Source organism: Malurus melanocephalus, unplaced genomic scaffold, assembly GCF_030028575.1.
Source record: "Malurus melanocephalus ecotype Western Australia unplaced genomic scaffold, MMel_1.1 scaffold_118, whole genome shotgun sequence".
Taxonomy (NCBI): Eukaryota; Metazoa; Chordata; class Aves; order Passeriformes; family Maluridae; genus Malurus; species Malurus melanocephalus.
In genome coordinates this window covers 430,049-455,301 of record NW_026623350.1, presented here as the reverse complement: position 1 = coordinate 455,301, position 25,253 = coordinate 430,049, and the positions used below count along the sequence as shown (strand labels likewise).

Below are 25,253 nucleotides of genomic sequence, written 5' to 3'. Positions count from 1 at the left end.
CCAAAAGCTTGAAATCTCTGCTCTGACCATCTAGGGAATCCCCCTATACATGAATTTTTCATCACTTTGCTTGCCAAGATCATTTTTAGGAGCTGCTATACTTTGTCTGAAATCMCAYCAGCAAAACACCAGCTATTGCAATGCTGCTGATTTAGATCAATAGTAAAAACTCCAGTTTTCACCAACAGCAAAGTTTGATCAACAGTGATSCTCAAGAAACAACAGCCGCCTCCTAATTAAAGTAACTGAATTTTTAATAATCTTTGATAGCAGTACTAAAATAAACAGAAAAACAAATGGCACCACCACTACAATTTTGAGAAAATAAAATGTCTTGAATGAATATGATTTAAGCTCTTTTTAAGCAGCATTGTATGCACTACTCTCAAACAGAAGATGGTATCACCGAAGAGTTAAAAAATAATAAATAATGTTTATCACACTGTGTCTAGTTCAAGGGATTTTAGGGCCAGCTAAAGTTTCAACAACCCTTCTACAGATATAAATAATTGATCTGTCTTTAAAATACCCTACACTGAACTTTGCTCTCCACTCATACAGAACTAGCCACTAACATCCTCTAAATATTTCAGACAGATCAGTTACCTGGGTGGAAAATCCTACCAGAGCACTAAAGACCATAATGCCAAGAAACATAGTTAGGAGAAAATGAAATGGACAGTATGAAAGGCGGAATTTTCAATGCATATAATTATAATATGATATCAAAGGCTGAAAAAAATCACATTAATCACTCTGTGGTTTTTTTTCCCCAAAAATGCTGTGCACATTTCTGTGAGAAAACAATCTGGGAGCAAATAATAACCATAAAAGTAAGAGATCCCTTTAAATTAAAGTGATATTCATACTCAGGTATCATCTCATGATTTTTCACTACTACCAAGATCATGAACAGATAGAATATTACTAAAACTGGTTAGATGGCAAAAAATGTTTAAGGTCAACAATTCACATAATTATTCAATGCAATCTTTTTGTATCTTGTGATAGGCAGAGAAAACACAAAAACACATCTATAATTAAAATCAAAGCCTAAACAATTTCTATAAATRTAAGCATCTAATGCATTCTGAAATAGTTATACCACCTGCAATGAATCAATCAAATGAAGGAAAAATACTCTCCTTTTCTTAAACACACAGTGTTTGCACASCCAGCCTTTTCATACCTCTGGCACTACTGATGATAAAAGGATTATCTGGATGGATGATCATGAAGATCCATTAATAGAAGAAAGAACAATGAGCTGTTCTGGACAAAGTTCTAGCCTACCAGGCATACTCCAGCCTAAGAGGTGTTTCTGAGTTTTATCACAGCAATTTAACACAATGAGCCAGGCAGTTTCCCTCTCTTAGAATGATCCCAAATTATTGATAGTTTCATAGGTAAGAAGTGACAGCTGATTTCACAGAGAAGAGGAAGTGTAGACAGCAAAGCCTCTAGAGCAAAGGGTGTTTTTGCTCCAGTTTTCCACAGTGCTTAATTGTCCATGGCGTAACTTTTTCCATGCACTGTCATATGAACACACAAGTATTCATAGAGCAATAGTRTGTCTGCAGTGAACACCTGCCAACAAGTGAGAAGCCACACACTGCACTAATTTCCTTCTCTTATCTGCAGTGAAACACTGCATTGCACAGGTCAGAATATGACAGAATACGGAGTAACACCACGTATATGGAAAATTATTACAGACATTTTWTAAGCATAATTAGTATGTGACGCAGCTCCACAAGGGAGCTGTTGTAATCTAGCAGAAACAAAGATTGATAGRGTATAATTAATGCAAAATGTTAGGCAAATAACCAAGACTGGAAAGTCTTTCTTCCTGGGAAAGCCACACTCCCCTCTAAGCTAGGCAGGTGTACACATGATGAACTGAAGAAAAAACCCCACCTGTCACATGCTCCCATGGGACCATGGGTCCATTAATGGCTAAAGAACAGTGAAGTAAAAACCAGTGTTGAGTGGACTATTCAGAATTGCCAGCAGAAGAGACTCATCTCACCTAGAAGTTACTCATGTAAGTCCGAGTTAATCACCCCGGCCCTCTCTGGAGTCAGGGGTATCCTCCTAAACTGTTTCAAGGACACAGGACAAGCCGCTGCAGTGATCCCACCTGGAAGACTCTTGTGYGTTACGGAATTGGTGATCTGCAGAATATTTGCCCTGAGCAGCCATGGGCCTGTGCTATACTTGCTGCACTGTGTAGGGTTGTGCTGTACATACAGCTTGGCCTTCAGGTCTGTGCTGCACTGCACTTATCTCCTGGGTGCAGGATAAACTTTGTCAGCTAATTATCAGAGAGGAGCCTGCAAGCAGCTCCCACTTGGCACCAGCAATTACACTGCCTGCATGTCCTTGCCRTTATCTTGAAGTGAAACAGCAAGTTCTCATGGTAACATCCTTTGGTCTGACAGTAGAAGTGACAAATGGCATTGTTTACTCCTAAGAAAATCGCACCAGATTGCTCAAGACCATAATACCAAGGAACCTTAGCACAAATGGGACCAAGTGTAGCACATAYGCAATGCTAGAGATCAGTTTGGTGTGGCACAGTGCTGGGTTCCTGACATCTGATGGGATGAAAGTACCAYAGAACTGATGAAGGGACTGGAGCATCTCTCCTATGAGGAAAGAGACCTGGGGGTGCTCAGCCTGGAGAAGGCTCAAGGGGATCTTATCAATGTGTATGAATACCTGAAGGGAGGGTACAAGGASGACAGAGCTGGGCCCTTCTCAGTGGTGTCAAGTGACAGGATCAGACCTAATGGGCACAGACTGAAATAGGAGAGGCCACATGAGCATCTGGAAACAATTYTTCACTGTGAGGGTGATCAAGCACTGGGACAAGTTTCCCAGAGAGGCTGGGAGTCTCCATCCTCGGAGAGATTCAAAAGCTGTCTGGACATRGTCTTGAGCAAACAGCTTTAGCTTGCAGGCAGTCAAACAAACTAGAACTTAAGAAATTTGTCAGTGTGAGCAGAGCACTGAGAAGCTGGCAGAGGGCTGAAACATCTTGGAGCTGGGGCACAGTTCTGGGGTTCTGGAGCCCAGGACAGAGGCAGGAAAAAGGCAAAGCCTAAAGGGCATGGGAAGAATTACTGTCTTCTCTTCAAGAGGAAGGTGYTCACTATGTCTACCTGGATTTTTAAAAGCATAGGGCACTGTAATGGAGTTTCTAATTGAAAACTATACTAGGCAGGAGGAGAAAGGACYTACTACCCAGGAAGTTGATCAAAGTTGTTATTAGATCTTTCAGCTGTCCTTCCCTTTCAAAAGCCAGCATCCTTTCGGTCTTCTCACATCAAGCTTTTTATGTCAGGCAGATTTTATGGTTTATGYTTCCCAGTGCTTCCCACTGTTATGTAACCAAATTTCTTCTCATAACTTGATATGCATGTGGCATTTGAAGTGTGCTTTCTGATGTTCCTAGGTAAAATATTACTGAAATAGTAAACAGTTGCCATTCTGTTCACGGTCAAAGATCCTCTGTTGCACAGTTGCAAGGCAGGTGCATTAAGCTGGAGGTAACTGCTCAAGCTGGGCAGAGTAATGGGAGCTTAGTGCAGAAACTAGGTCATGTAAATGCAACCACAAGATTACTCCCTAACATGCAACTTTGTCTGTACCATTGCTAAGGTACACAGCGTTCTCAGTTAACCTGCAGGTGAATTTGTTCCCCTGGCACTGCCATCAAAACTAAATTTTAAAGGCAAAAGAAGTCGTTGACACCCCATCCTTTGAAATGTTCAAGGCCAGGCTGGACAGGTCTTTGAGGAACTTGGTCYAGTGGAACTTGGTCATGTGTTCCTGCCCATGGAAGGGGGTTGGAACGAGATGGTCTTAAAGGTCCCCTTCAGCCCAAGGCTATGATTCTATGAGCAGTTTTTATCAGCAAAATGAACCTAACACCCATTAAATAGGTTGTTACTGTTTTGCAGGATAGATCCTACAAATACCAGCCATGTACTCAGTTCTTATAATATATTAACGTCTTTGTAATTATAAAATGTTTGTCAAGCTTAACCTGACAATGAATTTGAAAAGTTCAAAGCTTACTTTTCCCAGCTTTTAAATGAAGTTCCATCARCATACATGTCTGGCATCAACAACACAAATTCTGGCACATACATGGATGTCTCGATTAAAAATTGAGTATGTATCAACACATCTCAACTCCTCACCCATGTTTAGTCTTCTTGGTATCTCCCATAGCCACASATTGCTCCAGACATGCTCCCAGTCTGAAAGGATTGAGGGACCAAAGTGCCAGAGTATGCTGAAATCAGTCACAAACATCAGTTTAGCAGCAGACCTTTGTGTTGGTTTTGCATGGCCTGGTTCTTGGGAGGGGAGTAGCAGCTAGTCCACAAAACCATTTCSCACCTCTGATTATCAGTGCTGGTGAATTTTGTACACAATGTCCTACCAAGAGGTACTGCCATCACTTGTGAGCAGTCAGCACAAASACCTAATAATAGACATTCAAACTTTGCAGCTATGAGTGAGCCTTCAGTGGAAACAGAGAGATTTCACAGAGGTCCTGTCAGGCAAAGCTTCAGCCAACCCACAGGGCATCAAGGCAAGAACTTCTCTRTTCTAGGTGAGGCAAGATGGGATTTTCATCAGTCAAGAAGGAAAAGTGCAAGCATTTCTGTAGGATTGCCAAAAAGATGAAACGGAAGAAGCTGTGCCCTGGCCATGCCTGCCAATCCTGACAGGTCTCTCAGATGCATGGCCCTAGTATCTAACAAACAGCAGAAGTGAGGTAAGCTGTCTAGAACTTAATCTCAAAAGAGGAAAGGTAAGATCCAAAGTARCAGGCAATTTTTAAAGCATATCTATATCAAAATACTAGGCAATCTGAAGTGTGTTACGATTTTTGTTAATGTTTRTCTACCACAGACCTTTTCCTCATCTGTCAGATAAGKGGTGAACTTTGGAAATAAACACATTGAAAAGGAGCATCATGAACTTGATAACAGCAAGTATGACAGATGGATCCAGTGTGCCAGGGAGCAGGTATTTGTACAACATGGCATGAACTGATGACCAGGTATTGAAGGAACAAGTCGATGTGGTGATGCACTGCCAGCAAAATGCTGAAGGGCAAAGACAATCACTGGTGCAGTGCTGGCACGTACAGAGTACAGCTTAACTCCAGCTGACTCAACTAAAAGGATCATAGTTAAAGACAGAGCAGAATTAGCTGACGACAAACTAGGATGTGCAAAATACAACATAGGACAGAAACATCTGAGCCAAACTATGTTAAATGAGGCAACAGAACTCATATAGGCACGTTTGCACAGCACTTCTTTCAGGCTACTTCTCTAACAGACCACACACTAACGAGAAAGTAGTCTGATACAGAACCACACAGRTACACACTCCATATGCACACACTTCCATATGTCATATAGGGTATCTGAAAGTGAAACACAGTAACTTTGCAAGATTGTTTACATAATCAAGAGCTGTTTCAGGATGAGAGTGACCACTACTAWCTACTCCATGCTTAAGACAACATTTGAGTTGTACTGTAATCATCAAATGTTCATGTGCTTATAAAAGTAAAAATTACTTTTATTKCATCACTTTATTATTTAGATCACTTAGAACTGAAACATTCTTGCTTGGTTTCATCCATGTGATGAATATTCTTGGACTACCTGAGGCAAATCACATCAGACATTTGGATTACTCGACAGAGCTAAGGAGAGGAAAAATATCTCTGCAGCTGATGAATTTTGTTTAGTGTCCAAGGATATTTTTAGAATAAAAAGGGAGAAATGCTGGACAGGAAAATGAACCCCAGATAAAGCACCAGAAATATAGCAGATGTATGCGAAACCAAACAGCTTAGGAGGGCCAGATAAACCTTTAAAGTGTTCAATTCTATACTGTCCTAGCATTAATAAGAAGGCAGCAAGATACAGGTATATAAATTTTATATTACAAAGAAYAAACAACATTTGATACTAGTTTATTTTTGGTTGCCTCCATTTTAGCATTTGATAACCCTGGTGCTGAAAGAAAGAAATGTTAGAGATTTATTTGAATGAGCAATAGCAAGAGGRTGAATACAAAATTAGACCATTGCTGAGAGAGTGGGTAGGTCTTCCACTGGAATGGCACACAGAATAACACAGAAACTATGCATGCTACTGGAGAAACACACCACTCACAAAAATACCCCAATTAGAGTAAGAGCAAGCTGGAGAGAAAATCAACGACAATGGATGAGGAGAAAGAAGTACAGTGTACTCCAGGCTCTATGTGACTCAATCCTCAAGAAAGACAGAGAAAATGCTGATGGACATTTTAGATATGTACTGTACTAGGAACTCTTAACTCGAGAGTTATGCTCAAAGATTATGGAACTAACAGAGACCGCATGAGACAATTCCTCCATGCAAATAAGACAGTAAGACACAGCAGGCAGAAAAATATTAACAATTTATATCAATAACCTAGTGGTAATTAGAGCTTTACTGCAGCTTTACAGTGCAGAGATATTGAGGAATATTCCTGTGCTGTTGTCAAGGCAACCTGCAAGTATGTAGTTGTGCAATTTTGCTGGCATTTATATCAAACTAAGGAAATGAGAGCCAACATGTGCATAATCTGTGTCTCCTTACAACTGAAAAAGCTGAGGCAAGGAAAGCTGTAGGAATTGTGTGCTAGAGCTCTCTAATTCCATGAAGTTGGAGTCTCCTACCAAGTTGAAGACCAACAGACTAGATACAAAGTGCAGTCTGGAGAAATGGGGTCCTTTCAGATAGTCTGTGAAGGGCTGATTCTCCAACTAATTCAGATACATCTTGTGTTATATCTTCAGCATCAGCACTCATATTACCCACTACACACTTTTAAAAATTATTTATTATTTAAAATTATATTTATGGATTCTGATTTGAATCATGATTTCTTACTAACTAGAGTGCCACAAGCATTTATTTTTTCATTCATGCTATCTTCTTTGCTGGTTGATTAAAAGAGGAAAACAATGAGGTGGTTAACACAAATGAATTTTACTTTGCAAAAGAGGGACAGAGAACTAGAAGATGGGGTAAAAACATAGACTCTGCCAGTTACTGAATCTCAGTGAGATCTGACAATTTGTTGAGGTGTGACCAGCTCCTGGCATTGATACAACAAGCTGCTTCAGGCACCAAATGATACTGGACAGCTTAAAGGCTCTCAAAGCCTCCCTCTCTTCTGCCCACTCTCCTTTTGGACAGCCCTGTCATGGACAGTGGCAGAGCCATTGAAATTCCTGGACTTTTCTCACCCTGCCCCCAAATGGCAGTTTGTCCCATCAGTATCCACCAGAACTATGACTGATTATGGACAAATTCTGCAAGGCCTAGCCCTGCATAAGGGGACAAAAAAGCCCTCACAGTGATTCACAGCAAAAGACAAAAAATAAAGTATAACGATGCTAAGCAATCTAAAAACCCAAAAAGACAGGGATTCTTAAGGCTGTTTTGAAGCCCAAAAACCACTAAATAATGCTAACTACAAAGCGCTTACAGTGCAGATGAARTTTTGGAGTCTGCAATGAGCTATTTCAAATTTTAATAGAACATACTTYTGTGTGTAGCTTCTGAACATGGCAAAGACACATGATTTCCCACACATTTCTGGAATTCTATGCTGGAACATTACAAACACAAATGAAAAATAATCTTTTCAGTGAGCTCCTATGTACTGTGGAGTAGTTTGTTAATCAGTAGTCAGCGTATTCTCCACTATTCATGAGTGCAGACAAGGCTTCCCACATTTGACTCGAAATGGGCTGATGCAGATCTAAATTCAGTAGCAATGCAGATSCTTCAATAGTTACTATGTCTGACAATGGAAAACCAACTGCCATGTTTTAGACCAAAGACATAATGTATACACAAAAACCCAGGGATGTCATCCTAACTTGCTGCTCTGATGGACATCCACCAATTCAAGAGCTTTCTCCTACACCACAGTTTTCATCTACACACAAACAAAAGAGTAAGGTAGGCTGATGCCAGCTTGATCTTATCTTACCACCTCCCAGATCCTGAGAGTCTGGAACACTTTCCAGAACATTTTCCAGATTGACAGGAACRATTTTCCCTAAAGTTATGCTGAAATATTAACATGATGGAATGTAGGCAGAGCAGTCAGTCTATTTATCAAGCTAGAATTCATAGAATTATATCTAACAAAAATAAGCAAACAGAAGGTAATCCTGATAAAGCAGCAATTCTCMCAGGGTTAATAGGCAAAATAATTGCACCAGCAGGACCTTACAAAACAAACCTCTTTAAGCTGGGTACTTCAGGACAGTTTACAAACCACTACAGAAATTCTAAATGTATACTAAAAAAACCCAGCTGAATGTGTCATTTACTTAGGCTATAAATAAATGAACTGTTAAAATACTCACAAGTAGATTACAGTTAAAAAAAAAAAAAAAAAAAAAAAAAAAAAAAAAAAAAAAAAAAAAAAAAAAAAGCCTGGACCATAAAAGATGATCCACACAAAAGCCCTAAAACTCCAGCAGATCTATTGCAAATGTTCCAATATGTACAAATGTCAATATAAAACTTAATAAATACCCTTCAAGTAATTCTCAGGATCTCAGATATTCATCTAAGAAGACTGTATGGCCAAAGAACAAATACATTGGGCAAAAAAGCAATTTGGGATCCTCAGGGACAGCTTAACAACTGCTGTCTTTTATCAACCCCTTCAGCCACATTTACCCAGATATCCCTACAAGACCCAGTCTCAGACCCTGTACAGATATGAGACACGAGTGATAGGCCACATTTCTACATACTCTGACACAGCTGAACTGTCCCACAAAGTTGTCTTCAGAATCTTCAGCCACAGTCAAGGTATACCCACTTTTGCAAAAGAGCCCTCTCTGTCACTCACTGTTCCCCACTTACCCAGACACTGCTCTGTCCCCTGGGAAGGGAAACACAGAGCTCACAAAGAGCCACAGAGCCAAGCTGAGGCAACATCCCTTGGATTTTGCAAGGACATTGCAGTAGGATCCTTCCCCCTGGGGATCCTGCTAGGATGGACTGTGTGTGCCAGTCCCTACATGGCTTTGGTCACAGAGRGCTGCAAAGACATTGGGTGAATTCTGACCAAAATTTCTTGAAATGTTTCAAAGAAGAAGTTTGCTGGACAAACTCTCGCAGCACTGCAAAGTTAGGGGAAGCAGCTAACAAAGAACGATGTTTATGGAAATGAAAATCCAGCAGATGTGATTTAATCCCCTCAACCAGCACCTTGGCAAATATGCCTGAATGCAAGGTCAATCTGTTTGCTTTCACAGAACAAAGGGAACATAAGTAAAGAGAAAAGGGTGTAAGCAAGTCAGCCACAGATGTTGATCTGMCTAGGGGCTGGGATCACACAGAGGAAGGAAGTGGCTGAAACWCCWGATTTTCCTCAAGGAAAAAATCCAGATTAGCTTTTGTTCTGAGTAAACCAGTTCTAAGAATATTCTGCACAAGGGGTATTCTGAAATACTGTTATAAAAACATTTAATAAAGCATTTTGCTTTAAACTCCTGAATAAAAGTTTTGAGTCAATCAGAAAAATGACAATGGCTAGGAATAAATTACACAGGTATTTGAAAAATATTTTCAAATATTCAAATTTCAATTTTCAAATCTTTTCTATTTTCACCTTCAGTAAGGAAAATTTACTGATCAATTGATATTTGCCATTCATCTTAATAGCTTGTACTTTTCAAACAAAGAGGCTACAAAATGTTATCATGAATATTTTTTTTGCCCATGGGAAGAAATAAACTACAGGAAGAAAAGATTCAGTGTTTGACTTTGCTTTTGCAAAACAACATAGTTAGAAGTCTCTAAGGAGATATTCTCGAGCCAGTTGCATAAGAATATGTACTGAGAGTCCAACAGCATGACAGAATACAAAAAAGCACAACAAAGCCAAGCTTCCCCTAGCAAAATGAGCACGAATTATTAAAAAGGCAATCTGCAGTTACTATTGGATTTGATTGTGGTCTTGCAGTGTGAAAGTTTTGACTACCTTAACACTTAAGAATCAAAACACTCTCACTAGCTTTGATCTTTGGTTTTTAAAAGAAATTAGATTTGAGATATCCTAGGTCTATTTCAAATTACTTTCAGACTCTATCTAGTCTGTTTCCATTATTCCAGTTGTCCAGGACTTTAGCCATCTGAGGAAGACAGGATCCAACACAAATGTATGTGAGCCCTTTTAAATAATAATGATGCTGCATCACAGATAAGAAAATATATCTTTTTTAACACACTCCACACATCTGAAATTGTGCTTACCACCTTTTAACTTGCATGTACACATCACAGAAGATGAGAGAAGCGGGGTGAAAATTCATGTAACCAGGTAAGAGGCATCACCTTCAGCAAGACACATACCTTTGTGGTATATAAAACATGTGTTGTGGAGGGGGTTTGTAGAGAACTCCTTCATACACAGGCCACAAACCACTTAAAATTCTAAAGAGTGAACTCTTTCCACAGCCATTGGGTCCAGTGATTAAAAGATTCATCCCCTCCTCGACCTGCAAAGGGGATGAATATGCAAAGGTGTTACTATGCAGCATATGCGGCACAAGAGAGTCTAAGACCCCTATGACAGAATTACATAAGCATTTATGTAAAATTATCAACTAATTTCATTAATTGGCTGCATGTATTCATGCAACTATTCCAGAAACAGTAGCATCAGGCAAAATATGGGCTGAGATAATGAAAATAATTTCTATTATGTCTGCATATCTCTATTAACGAATATTTACAGTAATATATAATAATGTTTATAATAATATATTATTATATACAGGTAATATAATATGAATCTATTACAGTGTCAATACATCACAATCAGAATCAATTGTTCTAATGCAGATTAGGTCCAAAGGTGTTAACAAGCAGTATCAAGCAGTACTGTGCCTATCTGTGATATTAATTGCAGGTAGGGGAGGCCAATCAAGTGATCTGGAAAATTTATTTCACACTGCCCTTTCCCACTTGATTACCTATGTTAACTTACCCATTTGACTATTACCCTGAGTAAATATGAGTGTATATTTATGCATAATCACAATGTCATTATCTATTTTCACACAAATATACTGACTGCTATATTTTCTTTGTTTCTGTCTCTTCAGACAAATGAATTAACTTAAATGTCTGCTTGATCACAGAATTGTAATTTTACAAATCTGAAATTCCTACACTGAAGTTATTGCAAGTTTTGCCATAGCTAGAACCCTTTCCTCCTAAATCTTAATTCCCTGCTTTAGGTAAATTAAGACCTGCTGGCATTGTTCAACTTAGTGTTCTGATAACTTCAACTCTTTATAAAAACAACAACTTCTGCACTGGAACATCAGATCAGAATACAGATGGGATTAATTCAGTAAAGGTCACTCATTACAATGTGATCAGGTACTGAGAGGTGTCTGGAATAAGTTTTTTTAAAACAATACAAGTTTCTGCTGAGTAAATATTCTCCACTTGGGCTTGTGAACTATGCTGTCAGCTATTAATCAGCACTGCTCTTTGTGGTGACCACACAAAAYTACAGATTTTATTTTTTCACTGTTACTGTGACCTCAGAGTTTTAAAGGAGCCTTTTTGAGTAAAGCATCCCAATTTGATTGAAATTGATTAAAGATCGATGCATACTCCCGCACACACCTTTGAAAATCTCAGGTCAGTTTTTCACCTGGCAACAGTACCAGAAATCCTCTCTTCTCTTTCTCTSAGCAGGACAAACTACATATGTCTGCCTCTATTGAGCTACTATGCCTACCTTTCTGGACTTCCCCTTTTATCCATATGCTCCTCCAAGTACTTAACATAAGGTATATGAATTCTGTGCTGTTTATGTTAATGTGATGGCAACAATCAGAAGATTCTTGCATATCATCTTACTTTGAAGTTTAGTCTGGAAACCACCACATCGCCATTCGGAGTAATTATAGGAACATTTTCACAAATAATTCCTTGATCAACATCAATTACTTTCCCTGGAAAGAAAAAGAAATTAAGAGTTTGTGAAACCTTCCATTAAGCAATCACCTGTGACAACCTCTGTGCAAAATTGAGTATATTTTCAAGTAAGGAYTAGTGTTTGAAACAGCTTTTTTTATGTGCTCCAGGTGCCCCTGATSGAAAACATGCATAATAAATCTTAGCTAGTCTGAAAGACACTGTCAACAGTAGCCAAGAATGTGCAATGAATCCTACATTTGATCATAAACATAATGCACGGTATGCATCATCAACATGTGCTGCAGTATAAAGATGTGTTCATTCAAATTCTACCTGTATTTACTGTATTCTGTTTTAAATAAATGTTTAATAACAAGCAATAAAAAAGTTCAAGGACAGCCTTAGTCACAGGCAGACCAGTTAACMTTATTTTGAGTATTTAATTAGGAATCACTACCAGCTCTGAAAGTTGGAGCACATTTCAGTCTCCTCCAGCAACGAGAGCAAAGGAGAAAACATTTAATGGTTGGCTTCCACCTCTTTTTGATGGCACAGACACTGTAAACATGTCACATAAGTATTTGCAGAAACTCATTTCAGTCAGGTAGATACACTTAGCATTTGGATTTTTGGCAAATTAAATATACAATTTCTATTGGACATTTGGATTCTCTGTAATACAAGCACTTTGAAATTAACTGTCCTGGAAACAGTAAAAGAATGAAAGTAACTCTTAACYTCTCAGTCAATGGCCTTCTCTGACACAACTCGACCACCTGGGTTCCTAGACAGGTATCAAAAATTATCTTTATAGACAAGATGTAAAGGAAAAACATCTCACTTTATATTAAAAAGCTGGTTATTTACAACTTAGACTAAAGAGTTGAACAAAGAAAAAATGTAGCAAAGGCCAAGTTAGTTAGTTAATTATAAAAGGCTCTGGTAGCATTTCCTTTAGTTAAGAYCAGTTCAGCATGTTTCATTTAGAGCCTCTTTGTTCAATTGCTTTCAACTTTGCCAAACTGTAACAACCTGRGTAGAAATTTTTATGCCATGAATCAGTTCAAGCATGTTCTTTTCCTGAAATAAATTTTACTTAAAATTATTGTGTGGTGTATGTCATGAGATTATGGCAGGGGGGAAGTGTTTTTCTGTAATAAAAAAATACTTTGATACAATGGAGACATTATCATTCAACTAAATGTATGATAAAATATAGTAAACCAGTGAGAATTAGATAAACTTAATTCTCATTTCCTAATCCTAACTTCACAGCATGTGACTACAACTTTAGTATGCTTTTCAAATATATTTATATGTAATCAGAAATACAATCTGATAGTATTTGTACAAGATATAAAAAATTCTATTTAATTTTTAAAATTATGAATTATTAGATACACTATAAAGCAATATTATTATATATAAATATTATTATAATTTTCATATTTTCACACTCTTACTGACAACAAGTAAATGCAAGGCATAAAACAGACATTGCTTAGTTACACAGACTTAAACTGGATGATTCAAAATGAAATAAGCATAATGTGTTCAAAGAGCCATTGGGAAAGCTGACTGAATATTAGGATTTTTCTTCTCTAACAATGCAAAYACATAGACACACAGATTTACTTTTATCCACACACAATCCACTCTTCAGAGATTTCTGAAGTATCAAGACCAAAAGAAAGCAGGAAAACAGTATTACAATAGGACTCGTCATAAAAAATGTGGAGCCTGTGGCCTAGATTCATCTGGCCTAAATTCTTCTTAAATCCTTGTGCACAATGCTTGGTCCTGGCCAGCTGCCTCTGAAAGCCACAACTACTCAAGAGCAAATGCTAGTCACCATGGTTTAGGAGGAATTCAGACTGGATGAAAAGTGTGACTAGTGGAATGAAATCTTGGGAAAAGGCTGCAAAGAAAAGAGGAGTGGTATACTAGGTATATTAGACCTAAAGAAGACATGAAGAGCACACTTGCATATCTGAACTGAATTTGGTTTTGGTGTTAAACACAATTATCTGATAAAAAGAGCCCCAAAATTAATTTGTTGCTCCAGGAACTACAAACCTTTTCTCATGTACATGACAAAATGCAACAGTTATGCCATTTCTTTTAACATTAGCRAAGTATTACCAAGATCTACAAGATTAAGACATCAGCTGTTTCCACACCTATCCACCATGCTGCCTCAGACTGTTTGWTATGATGAACTTTGTCAGAGGATCTTTGAGAAATAGAGCTGAAGGCAGCACTGTTGAAATCACCGATAGAAGTTATTTCRCAAAGAGCCCTTTGGGGCCTATAACTCTACTGAGGCTTAAGTTTTCAAAAGCTAAAGGAAGAGAATTAGGCTTTCCAACAGCACAGAGGGCAGCAGCAAAAATGGTATGYTGGGAAAATCAGGAAAAACCCATTGCAAAAGCTGCCTTTAAGTACTTCAGAGAGAGGCTGGATGCAAGAGGCAGAGAGAGGTGGCACATAATGGAGCCCAATAAGAAACGATGTACATACAAAATGCTCCAGAGAGGGTGGAAACTGAAAGACACTGGCACCAGAAAGACACAGGATGGGGACAGGAGGGAAAAGGTATATATTGATCAGATCATTTGGGAGGTGAGGAGAAGGGTAAAGCTGTCATTTTCAGTTGAAGATTCACACTAAATTATGAATAAGTGAGCACAGGCTGATCTTTAATCATGGAAAACATTGTATTTTTGGGAAAAACTACTGAACCGATCTGTCTTTTCCCTTCTACTTCAAACAAAGTAAGGTGATGACCGAAGATTAAAATATTACAGTCTCAACTTTCTGAAAGMAATGAAGTGTCTTAGGAAAACAGGGACTGTGTGTATAAGAATATTAACAACACCATCACTTATATCATCACTTCAACTATATATAACCATATAGTTGAAATACCTTTTTCATTGAAAGTTTTTACAGAAAACATTTGAGCAATTTTGTGTATTAGAAAAGCACACCATAAGGATAATTATAAGGTAGCAAGGGGTTAAAATGTAAGGCAACATGGTCTCTAGGGCATTAAGGTTGAGAGGCTGATKAGCTACAGAAAAAAACCCTCTGTTCACCTCCGGTCCTACTGCACTGTGCCTCGCCCACCACCCTGGGAAATTCGTATAAATATGAATTAATTACCTTTGATTTCTAAGGGCCCATTGATGTGTAACTCTGCTTTATCTTCACTTCTGCTTTTGTTTACAGACCCTTGAATAACAGCAGTTCTTTTGTAGATGCCTCTCTTCACCTCATCAAAGACTGAAAACATGTTGTGGACACGGGCGGTGTAGCCTGCTAGCTCAGTGACCTGAGAAACAACAAACACCGCATTTCAGTTATACTTCACAAATTATACAAATGAAACAAAGATCAACGTGATCAACAATGCATTCTTCAGCRCCTATCAATTTTTACTCCATGAAATTCTGTGCTAACCCATATGCCACCTGTAGCTCCCAGCACCCAGCAGACAGGAAAGCTTGATTTAAGCCCATGTAAAGCTATGATAGATCAAATAAACGAGGAGATTGTAGAGATTGCTCATTTCTGTGGAGTCTTCAGCAAGCAGAGAACAGCTACTAATACATATGAAAACAAAGAGCCTGTTACACAAGAAAAAACAAAATCTCTGCATTTTCCAGCAAAAATAGAAGTCCACAGAAGTGATAAAAAATGGAATCTATAATTATTTATGTTTATTTCCTTGTATTCCTGAAATCTCCTGTGACAGAAGTGTGCTTTTCCATGTAAAAGAYGCAGCACCAGGGCATCYTAATGTAAGTAGAAATGAGTCTTCWGTCAACTGCATGCTAGAGTACTAGAGMTAAATCTGAACCTGGGCATTTTTAAGATGGGAGGTCTCTTAAAAGGCTTTCTCCATTTTTTTTTTGGTCAATTTGTCACGATTTTCACCTGGTGAAGACAGAAACAACAGGTCCCCCGACCTTGTAACTTCCTATTYATGGGCTATTCAAGAGCTCTTATTCGACAGCTCCAAAGAACTGCCTCCATCTGCTGGTAGTAAAGAATTAAGCCAATGCCTTTTATTTTAAATGTATTATTAGATGGTTTTAAAAGGATAAATTTTTATCCAAAATGCAGAGAGGACAAGAGTAGCAACAAAATTAGATCAAGACTATAAAATCCTTGGCTTACTAAGGTTGAACACATACACCCCATGACTGAGTTCACCTGATACGGCACACATAATTCCAAGATTATTTGAAATAATTGGAAATAATTCCATAATTCTTCTGTAATTTTCACTATTTGTGCCAGACTCAGAAGTGAGTGCTAGTTCTGACCACATGGCTATCGTTTCACTGGAGGATGATGGAGAGAATCCTGCATGTGATGAATGAATCTCGTACCAACTGTGCCYCAGCAGAACCATAACTTGTAGTAGCTTCTAGGCCATCACTACAGAAACTYGCTTTGTTCAAACGCTAAATACTACCACCTAAATTATTGACTGCAAAGAAAAGTTGAGCCCACATCATCTGCACAGTGAATTACATAGACTTGAAGGAGGCTGCCTCAATGGATGAGGTGGGCAAGAACTGAAACTACACTTGACATAGGTCAAAGCACACTGTCCTTTGGAGACTGCCTGAACCATAAAATGGGAATGACAATGTGGTTGAAGTACTGCAGTGYCTCTTGAAGAGGAGCATAAATGTAAAATTAAGATAGAAATTCATAGAACTGGTCTTTGGTCTCATGCTGTCTGGATTAGTATCTTACCAAGTTATAAACRAAGTGAGTTTGTTCAATTCTTCCTCTACAATTCTGTGGGTACTTTTCTTGCCAAAAAATAAACCCACAGTTTTTCTAAATTTTAATGTACATTATATAAATTACTTAGATGCTAAAAACAAAACAGAAATCACAGTGTAATACAGAAATCAGTGTATAACAGGTTATCTGGCAATATCCTGAGAGCAGAGACAAACCAGGAGAATAGCTAAATGAGCGTAGGTCAAAAATCACAGCCCATTAGAARGATTCCTTCTCAAAACAACACAGACTCCAGCTTTGTCACAGTCTGTATCTGAAGRCGCCAAACTACCCCTCCTCTTCCAATTTAGAAAGCTGTAGCCATTATGGCTGGATTCCAAATAACAGAATCCATAGCCTTTGATTAGCTGCCTAGCTAATGCGTCCCTCCTCACACTGCACTGGGAAAAGGGGTTCCCACCAAAGGGATGAGCAAWCACAATGAACAAATGAACAAACATTCAGAAGGAAATGCTGAGGAGATTAATAGCACTGTCGCACTTTACTTTGGCTTAACAAGYTGGCATTTAAAAAAATCCACAAGAGAGAAAACAGATCAAGGCCCAACTCTACTGGAATTTGGGTAAGGACCTGAAACATCTCTGATCTTCCAGATGAACATTCTGTACTCCCAGACTATTTGTAGTCCCAAGGTGATTTTTTCCTACTAGAATTTCTCTATTTTGCAAAATCACTTACAATTTAACAGGTTCACAAGATACTGGAAACAGCCTTACAGTTTAGGTGGCCTGGAAATAAGTATTCAAGTCTTCTTGTTTTTCATTTCAGAAATAGGTTGCCCAGAGAGATGGAGATATCCCATCCCTGGAAACATTCAAGGTCAGGTTGGATGGGACACTGAGCAATCCAATATAGTTGAAGACATCCCTGCTCATGGAGGGCAGGGGAAGGTTGAGAGGGACTAGAAGACCTTTAAAAATATCACAATTAAACTATTCTATGATTTTATGACACTTCCAACAGAGGAGTCACACACATTGAAGAGCTCATCACATTGAAGCCAGGCAGCCTGCATTAAGGCCTGTGCTCCAAAAAGAAGAGGAATTTGAACCTTTATCACTCACATTCCAGGAACTTCTATCACTCTTTGAGACACCTGAACACAAGAATTAAAAATGACATCTATGTGTTGCACCATACAGGCAGCTGCGTACTTTAGACTCTTTGTCAACTTAACCCTAAAGATCAAACTACCAGTTCAAAGAACTCCATGGATTTGGTTGCAATAGAATTTGCCTCTAAAAACTGCACTTTTTTTAATATTTTATATTAAATGTAAATTGTTTTTCTTTTTTTCCTCTTCTTTTTCATGCATGCAGGATGTACAGTACCTCTTTGTATGAAGACATAATCCTTTCAATAGCATCTGCTCCAGAGATCAGCAAATTTCGGGAAGTAGTAAAAGCTTCTGTTCTTTCACTAACCATTGCCTGTTTCTGGCCATCTTCCAACTCTGAAAATAAAAAAAACAGTTTTGTTAAAATAATCTGCTGAAAATGATCTTTACAAATCAAATTATTATTAGAACGTGAGCTATTATAGAGCAGCTTTTTTCTTTTTTTAAGAAAAAGTTAAGTCCATGAAGACAACGTTTCGAAAAGAACTGGTGAATGCAACCACCATACCTTGGTAAAGAAGACTAAGTGGGAGCATATGGAATTCATCTTGTTAGGCAAAACATCCTATTATTTTATACTATTTGTCYACATAAATAATTATCCTTTTAATATATCATCATACAATATAAATTTTTCAAAATATATAAGAAGGGAAACCTAAGCAATGATCTGAAACAGATTTTTAACATAATTTTTAAGATAATTAATTTTCAGCCTTATTTAATTACTGACTTTATGTAAGAGGAACTATTCACATTTGTTATATCTGGCAACACAGTTACATTTCTGTAAGAAAGCAATAAACTTTTTTGGTATCAAAGACATGGTTTCAGTAGGATACCTCTCCCCCACAATAAGGTTTCTCTCTTCATCTGACATCAGAACAAAATTGTGATGCTTTGTTCCTGACACTGCATCCTGTTAACAAGACTACTGTTGCTCCAAAGAAAGGAGCTGTCTCATAAGAATATCAGCAGCATTAGGCAAGGAGAAAACAGCAGCAGAAATTATACAAAATACAAGAAATAAGTGAATTTAACATACCTACATATACCATCTTGCTACTACGGGACCCATGGATTCAACTTGCAAGGTTTGTTCCTTGAAGGACACAAGATTTCCAAAGAAGTGGCTGACTATTCTGATGCTAAATGTTGTTTCTGTGTTAAAAATTCCAACTRCAAACCACAGGTATAGCAAACCAGMAGTGTAGTCAATCACTCTTAAAGATTTTTCATGCAGAAGACTTAGAATGAAAGATGTCAAAGGTTTTCTGCATCACATAACTTTATATGTATCTCTGTATGTTGCTTAAATCTTTTGCAGAATGGGATCTGGATATTATTTTTTTTCTAAAGTTTGTGAAGTTTTTTTTTAAGTTTCTCATTTGAACTAAGCTGATGCTAGGAATTACACTAGGTAGGGTAATAGGTGGATCCACTGTGGCAACTCCTGTACTAGCAATTGTTACTAACACACATTTCCACAGTGCCCATGATCAAGAAAATCTWGGAGGAATTCTCTGCAGGTGTAATGAGACCCTAAATTTCATGGGCTAAGTCAAGCAATGCAAGAGTAGAGCAAACTGCATTTTTTCACTCTCACCTCCCTGACAAGATCAGATTTTAGAAACCTGGTGTCTGAAAATCCACAGGCAGTACCAAAGCTAGATGTATCTTTCTGTCTTTATTAGTTAAATCTAAATGTAACTTTGCTTTCATTTATACATCTATAAAGGTATTCCCACATAACTAGATCACTGGAATACGCTGGATAATTAATGACAAACTTTTAAAAATTGTTGTATCATAGCTTTTCTTTTATATATATGCATATTTATATATGTGGGGGTTTGTGGATGTGGGTGTATGGGTGGAGGGGTGTGTGTGTGTGCATACACACACAGAACATCTATGTTGTTTTTCCTGGGTTTAATAGTGATTTTTTTTCTCACTGCAGTTCTACATCAGTACACTGTCAACTAGTTGTATGCAATCTTGCTGAGACATGACAGGTGTGCTTTAAAAAAAATACAGAAAAATTCTTGCAAAGGAGAGATTACAAAATTCTTGCCCACGTGGCTCTCCCTTTAAAATGTTACTTCCACTCCAAGAAGAAAAAATTTAGTGAATAGGGAGAATTCAGTCAATTCATTAGTAAAAGCTGACTTGAAGTTTCTTAATTCTGACAAAACCAATTTTTGATGATCTTACTGGGATTATAGCTCATGCAGCCCATGCTGTGTAGAATTACCACAATTAAATCATCTAGGAATCAGGTATGGTTTAACTGCATTGATGCAGCATTCCTCCTTAATGCAAACGCAGAATTTACTGATGGCTGCTTCCAGCACCCAGGCCAGCTCATCTAGCAAGAGTTTAAGGATCACTACAGGACACTGCATCACTCAACTTTGGGGCATTTAAAAATTTGAAATTATATACAATTTATGAGCATTTCACAGTCCCAAAAGACAAGCTCTTATATTAGATAACCCACCAATATTATTTTTCTTTAACTTTTTGTCCAACACATTTGTCATATGGCTGGCCTTCTGTGTTTGAAAGTGCCACATTCTGACAGACTGTCTCTGTTTCATACAGAAACTAACACTTCCATTTTCACCTTCATTTATGCACTTAACTGATAGTCATACTTGTTCTGTAAACAAAAATAGGTGTTCACTGTGTCTGGACAAATCAAAGTCTTGCTTTGAAAAATAGTTATTCTCCATGAATTGAGACAAGACATTTGGAACATTAATAGTTTAATACAAAACATACGAGAAATGTTATCAAAGAGAAATCTTGCCTTTGCCAGCTAATTTCTTCTTTGGAATATATAACAAAATTTTTTTAATTTCAATCAGAAACCACTGCCAAGGAAGACTTTTTTTTTCTTATTATTGAAGAATTATTGTTTAACTTTTCTTTCTCCTCCCTGAAGAAGTGTACAAAATCTATTGCTTTACACCTGTAATCTCAGGTCTGGCCACGGTACCAGTTTTTATACACATCCCTAACTCTTTTTATTCATCCCAAAACAATAAATCCATTACCTCTTCCTTCAAATGTGAACAAACTTGTGTCTGATCTGCTGAAGCGGGAAGCATTGTTTTCCCAAGCAGGTCAGTGGTAATTTCAGGTGTGCTTGATTCTTTGAATACCTGTAATACTTCCAGCTGGTCTTGACAGTGCCAGTATTATGTTTGTGAACCACCACTACGGTAAGCCACAGGACTCAAAAATAAACTCCACGTTTTCATAGGTTAGGTTGCTGGTAGCAAGTATTATTCTGCTATACAGCATGAACCACAGCTGCATCTTTGTTTTCTCCCACATTTGAAATGTRTTTAACAAAAAAACAAACATGAGTAACAGGAATGTTATTTAGTTTAGCAAGAATACAAGTCTTTCTTTTCTTCATGCTCTAATACCAAGGAGATATTTACTTCTTTTTCTTGATTGTACTCATTCCCATCTTAGCAGAAAGACTCTTATCACTTTTCCTGTTGTGCTGATAACCTTCACTATGAGGTGAAACGCCTTTGTACAGCCTCTTCAGTTTGGAACAAGACATCCTGATATTTTTGAAGCTATTCCCAGGATGCCAGCCAGGGTGCTGATATAGTGCCCTCCTGAGCCACGTGATGGGCAGCAGCTCAGGGAGCTGAGCACCCAGCCACACACCAGCACAACTGTGAGAGCTAAACCACGTGGACACTGCACGAAGCCATCCTACACGTCACACCAAGCTTGTCCACTCGGATAGTCCCGATTTGGAATAACAACCAAGAAAGAAACAGAACTACAGCACAGAAAAGAATTCACTCATTCCCAATTCAACACACACAATTTAGAATTGATCCTCCTGAAGACATCATAGGATTCATGCTTAAGGAATCCTATGAAACTCATAACATATTAAATTCTAAGTGCATGAGGAAAGCCTGTTAAACCAAATTAACCAATAACCCTCCTTAATACCTTCCATTATGCTCTTTTTTTTTTTTTTTTTTTTTTTTAGCACCTGCAGTAACGACACTACTTGAGTCTCATTTCACTTCTAGGAAAGTTGTGATAGGATGTCAAAATTGATACCATCCTAGCCTGGAATCTGAATTTTACCTTCTCCCAGGGAGACAGGGAAAATCAGCAGTTTCCAACAGGTCAATAACAAGRGACAAATTACCAGTAATTACCTATAATTACACTACAGTTTATGGAAGGAGGAGATAAGCACTCCAGGAAAGTTCATAGTATTATTTTGTAAATAGAGACACTGCAAWAATCAACCTGCCATTACAACAGTAACTTGTGAAAAACTAGACTGCAATTATCATTATAACCTCATGTGATACAAGTTCTGACTCTCCAAGTTCTGACTTGATACTATTTATCAGGCTTATGCTCAAAGTTGGATCATTTGTGTTGCTCTCTGCTCAGTTGACTTGCTAGGTTTGCAAGTTATGAATAAGACATAGATGTAAGAAACTCAGTGACAAATCAGTGTGAATGGCACTCAAGGGAAGCACAGTCTTCTGAGGACATAACTTTAAAGAAACATTTAGAAATTAAGTAAAATATGGTATTACCGCCATCTGCGAATCCTGTTGCAGTGATGATRGGCACAGCAACCATGATCATACCACAGCTACTCCAGACATACTTCATCAGGAACTGCTCTATCATGATGTACCATAAACGTTTGGACAAAATGAGATTCATTTGATCTGTCAAATCCTTGTAGCTTTTTTGCAGTTGTTTCAATTCCACCTATGGTTAAAAAGTAAAATAATTTATAAAATGTAAGAGAGATGCACATGTAATGCAAGATATGTTCACACATGTACATGAAGCTATCAGGTACCCAGAGCTGTCACTTCTGAGTCACATCTGCCATATGGTACTTTATTTTCACTGTGCTGCAGTCCCACAGCAAAAGTACACAGCTTTAGAAAAGTCAGTGGACCTGGTTCTTATTTACACCACTGTCCCTCGACAGAACATTGGCACGTTTTCAACTCTTTTAAGACCTCTACTACATACAAGAACAACACAGAAGGCACTCAYAACAGCTGATTCCAGCAATCAAAATAAGATTGATTTCAYGTCCTTTTAATRAAGCTACAGTTGTAGAGTTTCACAACAACTGTAACTCATATTGGAAAGCATTTGGGGATCAATTATCTCCAGTGACTTAAAGTTGCAGAGTTGATTCCTGAAATGTAATGCTGCCTGTTTTTGCAAACAGTCTGGGGAGAACTGGAGGTTTAACAAATCAAAGACAGTTGCAAGTCAATACAACAGGAACTCAGTTCAAGCCCATATATGTGGGAATTGAGAAAATGTTTAATTTAGCTGCACTTAAAACGTTATTATAGGGAGCTTTTGAGACCGATTGAACCTACAAAAATAAACCATTTACATTATATAATCATTGCTTGAACTGAGAGAGTAATACTTCAGGCTGGTTTCCAGCTTTCATTTTCACCTTGCATGAAACAACTTTTTTCCAATTGTGTTTGAAAGATATTACAACCAACATTCACTTCTAATAAAATWTGAAGAGTTCCTTAATAAGGTGGCTTTAAAACAAGCTACTAGTTTATGTAACTGTGATTGCAGAAGTACTGTACTTAAGTTATTTTAAGACTGATGACTACGTCTTTGCGTAGCTATGCAAAAGAGTGTCAAAGGTTGTAGTGTGTCCTGAGCTATCACAGAGCTTCCCCCTAGACTTTCTGGTGGGCCGTGGATGCTATTTCTGCTGAATTAAATATAGTAGCTCATACATRTGGTTGGGGAAAAAAGAGTTAATCAGAATGGCCTGGGTGAGGGAAAAAAACTAACACAGATAAGTTTKCTAGTAAGTAAAAGATCCATCTGCAAAACCAGAACATTGCCAGAGTTTAACGGAACTGTGATCTGCTCTCCCCAGACACTTTTTGTGAGACGGCATTTCCTAAGAAATGGGAAGTGCTGATCTGTAAACAAGTATAAATGTGAGAGGGACTCAAAATGCTCAAGAACAGCAGCAAGGGAAGCATGGGCTCACTCTGGCACTGGAGGAGCGACCCCAACACTCTCCAATACCTCTCCTCCTTACCTTGTGCCCTCGGTAAAAGGCAATCTCTTCCACGTTGGCAATGATGCGTGAATGTATGAAGCGCAGATAGCCCTTCTTGTGAGCCTCCTCAGCCACCAGTTTGCCAAACTTGGGCGAGCAGGCTTTGAGCACGCGTGCCGTGGCATAGACGACGAGACCAGCCAGCATTGTGGGCCCGATGGGGTTGGCCCCCCGCGACCGTGCTGTGCGGATCAGGGTGTAGGAGGTGAGCACAACATCCAGGATGGGCTTGGTGAGGTTGGAGTAGAGATGTGCCACAGACTGCGAGAACATCATTATGTCCTCCGTGAGGGACTGGTCAGGGTTGGCCAGCCGCCCATCCATGCTGATCACTTTGTAGTAAGTCTGGTTGGCAAAGTAGGTCTCATAGGCGTGATCCACCAGGCGCGTGCGGAAGGCGAGGGCCAGCTTGCACTCCAGGTACCGTATGGTGCTGTTCACGAAAGTGGCTGGGATTGCAATCATCAGCCACTTCATTAACTTGAAGATAAAGCTCCTAGGCTTTTTTTCCACAATGCTTTTCACAATTTTTCCATCGAGGGCTGCCACATAGATGGAGAGGAAGGTCCTGGACACCAGTGCGAACGAGTGGAGGCAGAGCAAACCCAGCTCGGCACTCACTAGCTTCGGAAAAAACAGTTTTCGGAGTTCCAGCAGCTGTTTGAAGAATTCCGCGTCCACGGCCGGGGAGGCTCTGCTCCGGCTGCCGGTGCGGAGCGGGGCCGCCTGGCCCCCCTCATCCTGCGCGCCGCCTCTGCCGCTCGCCCGCTTCACGCGCCCGCGGATGATGGGGTAGAGGATTTTGAGCCCGTACGCCGCGGCCAGCAGGCACGCAGCCCTCTTCGCRGCACCCGCCCTGCTCCACTGCACCCGCCGGGCCGCCGCATGCAGCATGTGGGCCATCCTGCCCGCCGGGGCACCGCTACTCGCTGCTCCTAGCGTGGGTGGCTCATGCCCTCCGGGAAGGCCGGTCCCGCCGGGTCTTCATTGGAGCGCTGGGCCCGGCCCGCCGCCGGCCGCCCTGCCGTGACAGATGCCGAGTGAGCCCAGCCTCCCAGGGGTGATGGTGCCTTCAAAGCGCGGCGCGTTGCACAACGCAGCCCGGCCCGGCGCAGCCCGCCCCGCCGACCACCATTGGCTGCGT

At 39.1% G+C, this 25,253-nt stretch overlaps 1 protein-coding gene across 1 annotated transcript in view; it reads right to left on the bottom strand.

Annotated features, from left to right (window-relative positions):
* The window catches only part of ABCD2 (ATP binding cassette subfamily D member 2), a 40,130-nt gene extending 14,877 nt beyond the window's left edge, over nucleotides 1–25,253 (bottom strand). The window contains exons 1-6 of the mRNA XM_057370048.1: nucleotides 24,089–25,253; nucleotides 22,575–22,755; nucleotides 18,194–18,315; nucleotides 15,204–15,372; nucleotides 11,979–12,073; nucleotides 10,455–10,600 (exon numbers count right to left, since the gene is read on the bottom strand). Coding sequence (XP_057226031.1) covers nucleotides 10,455–10,600; nucleotides 11,979–12,073; nucleotides 15,204–15,372; nucleotides 18,194–18,315; nucleotides 22,575–22,755; nucleotides 24,089–25,012 — 1,637 coding nt within the window. The 5' untranslated portion in view covers nucleotides 25,013–25,253. The remainder of the gene's footprint in view (nucleotides 1–10,454; nucleotides 10,601–11,978; nucleotides 12,074–15,203; nucleotides 15,373–18,193; nucleotides 18,316–22,574; nucleotides 22,756–24,088) is intronic.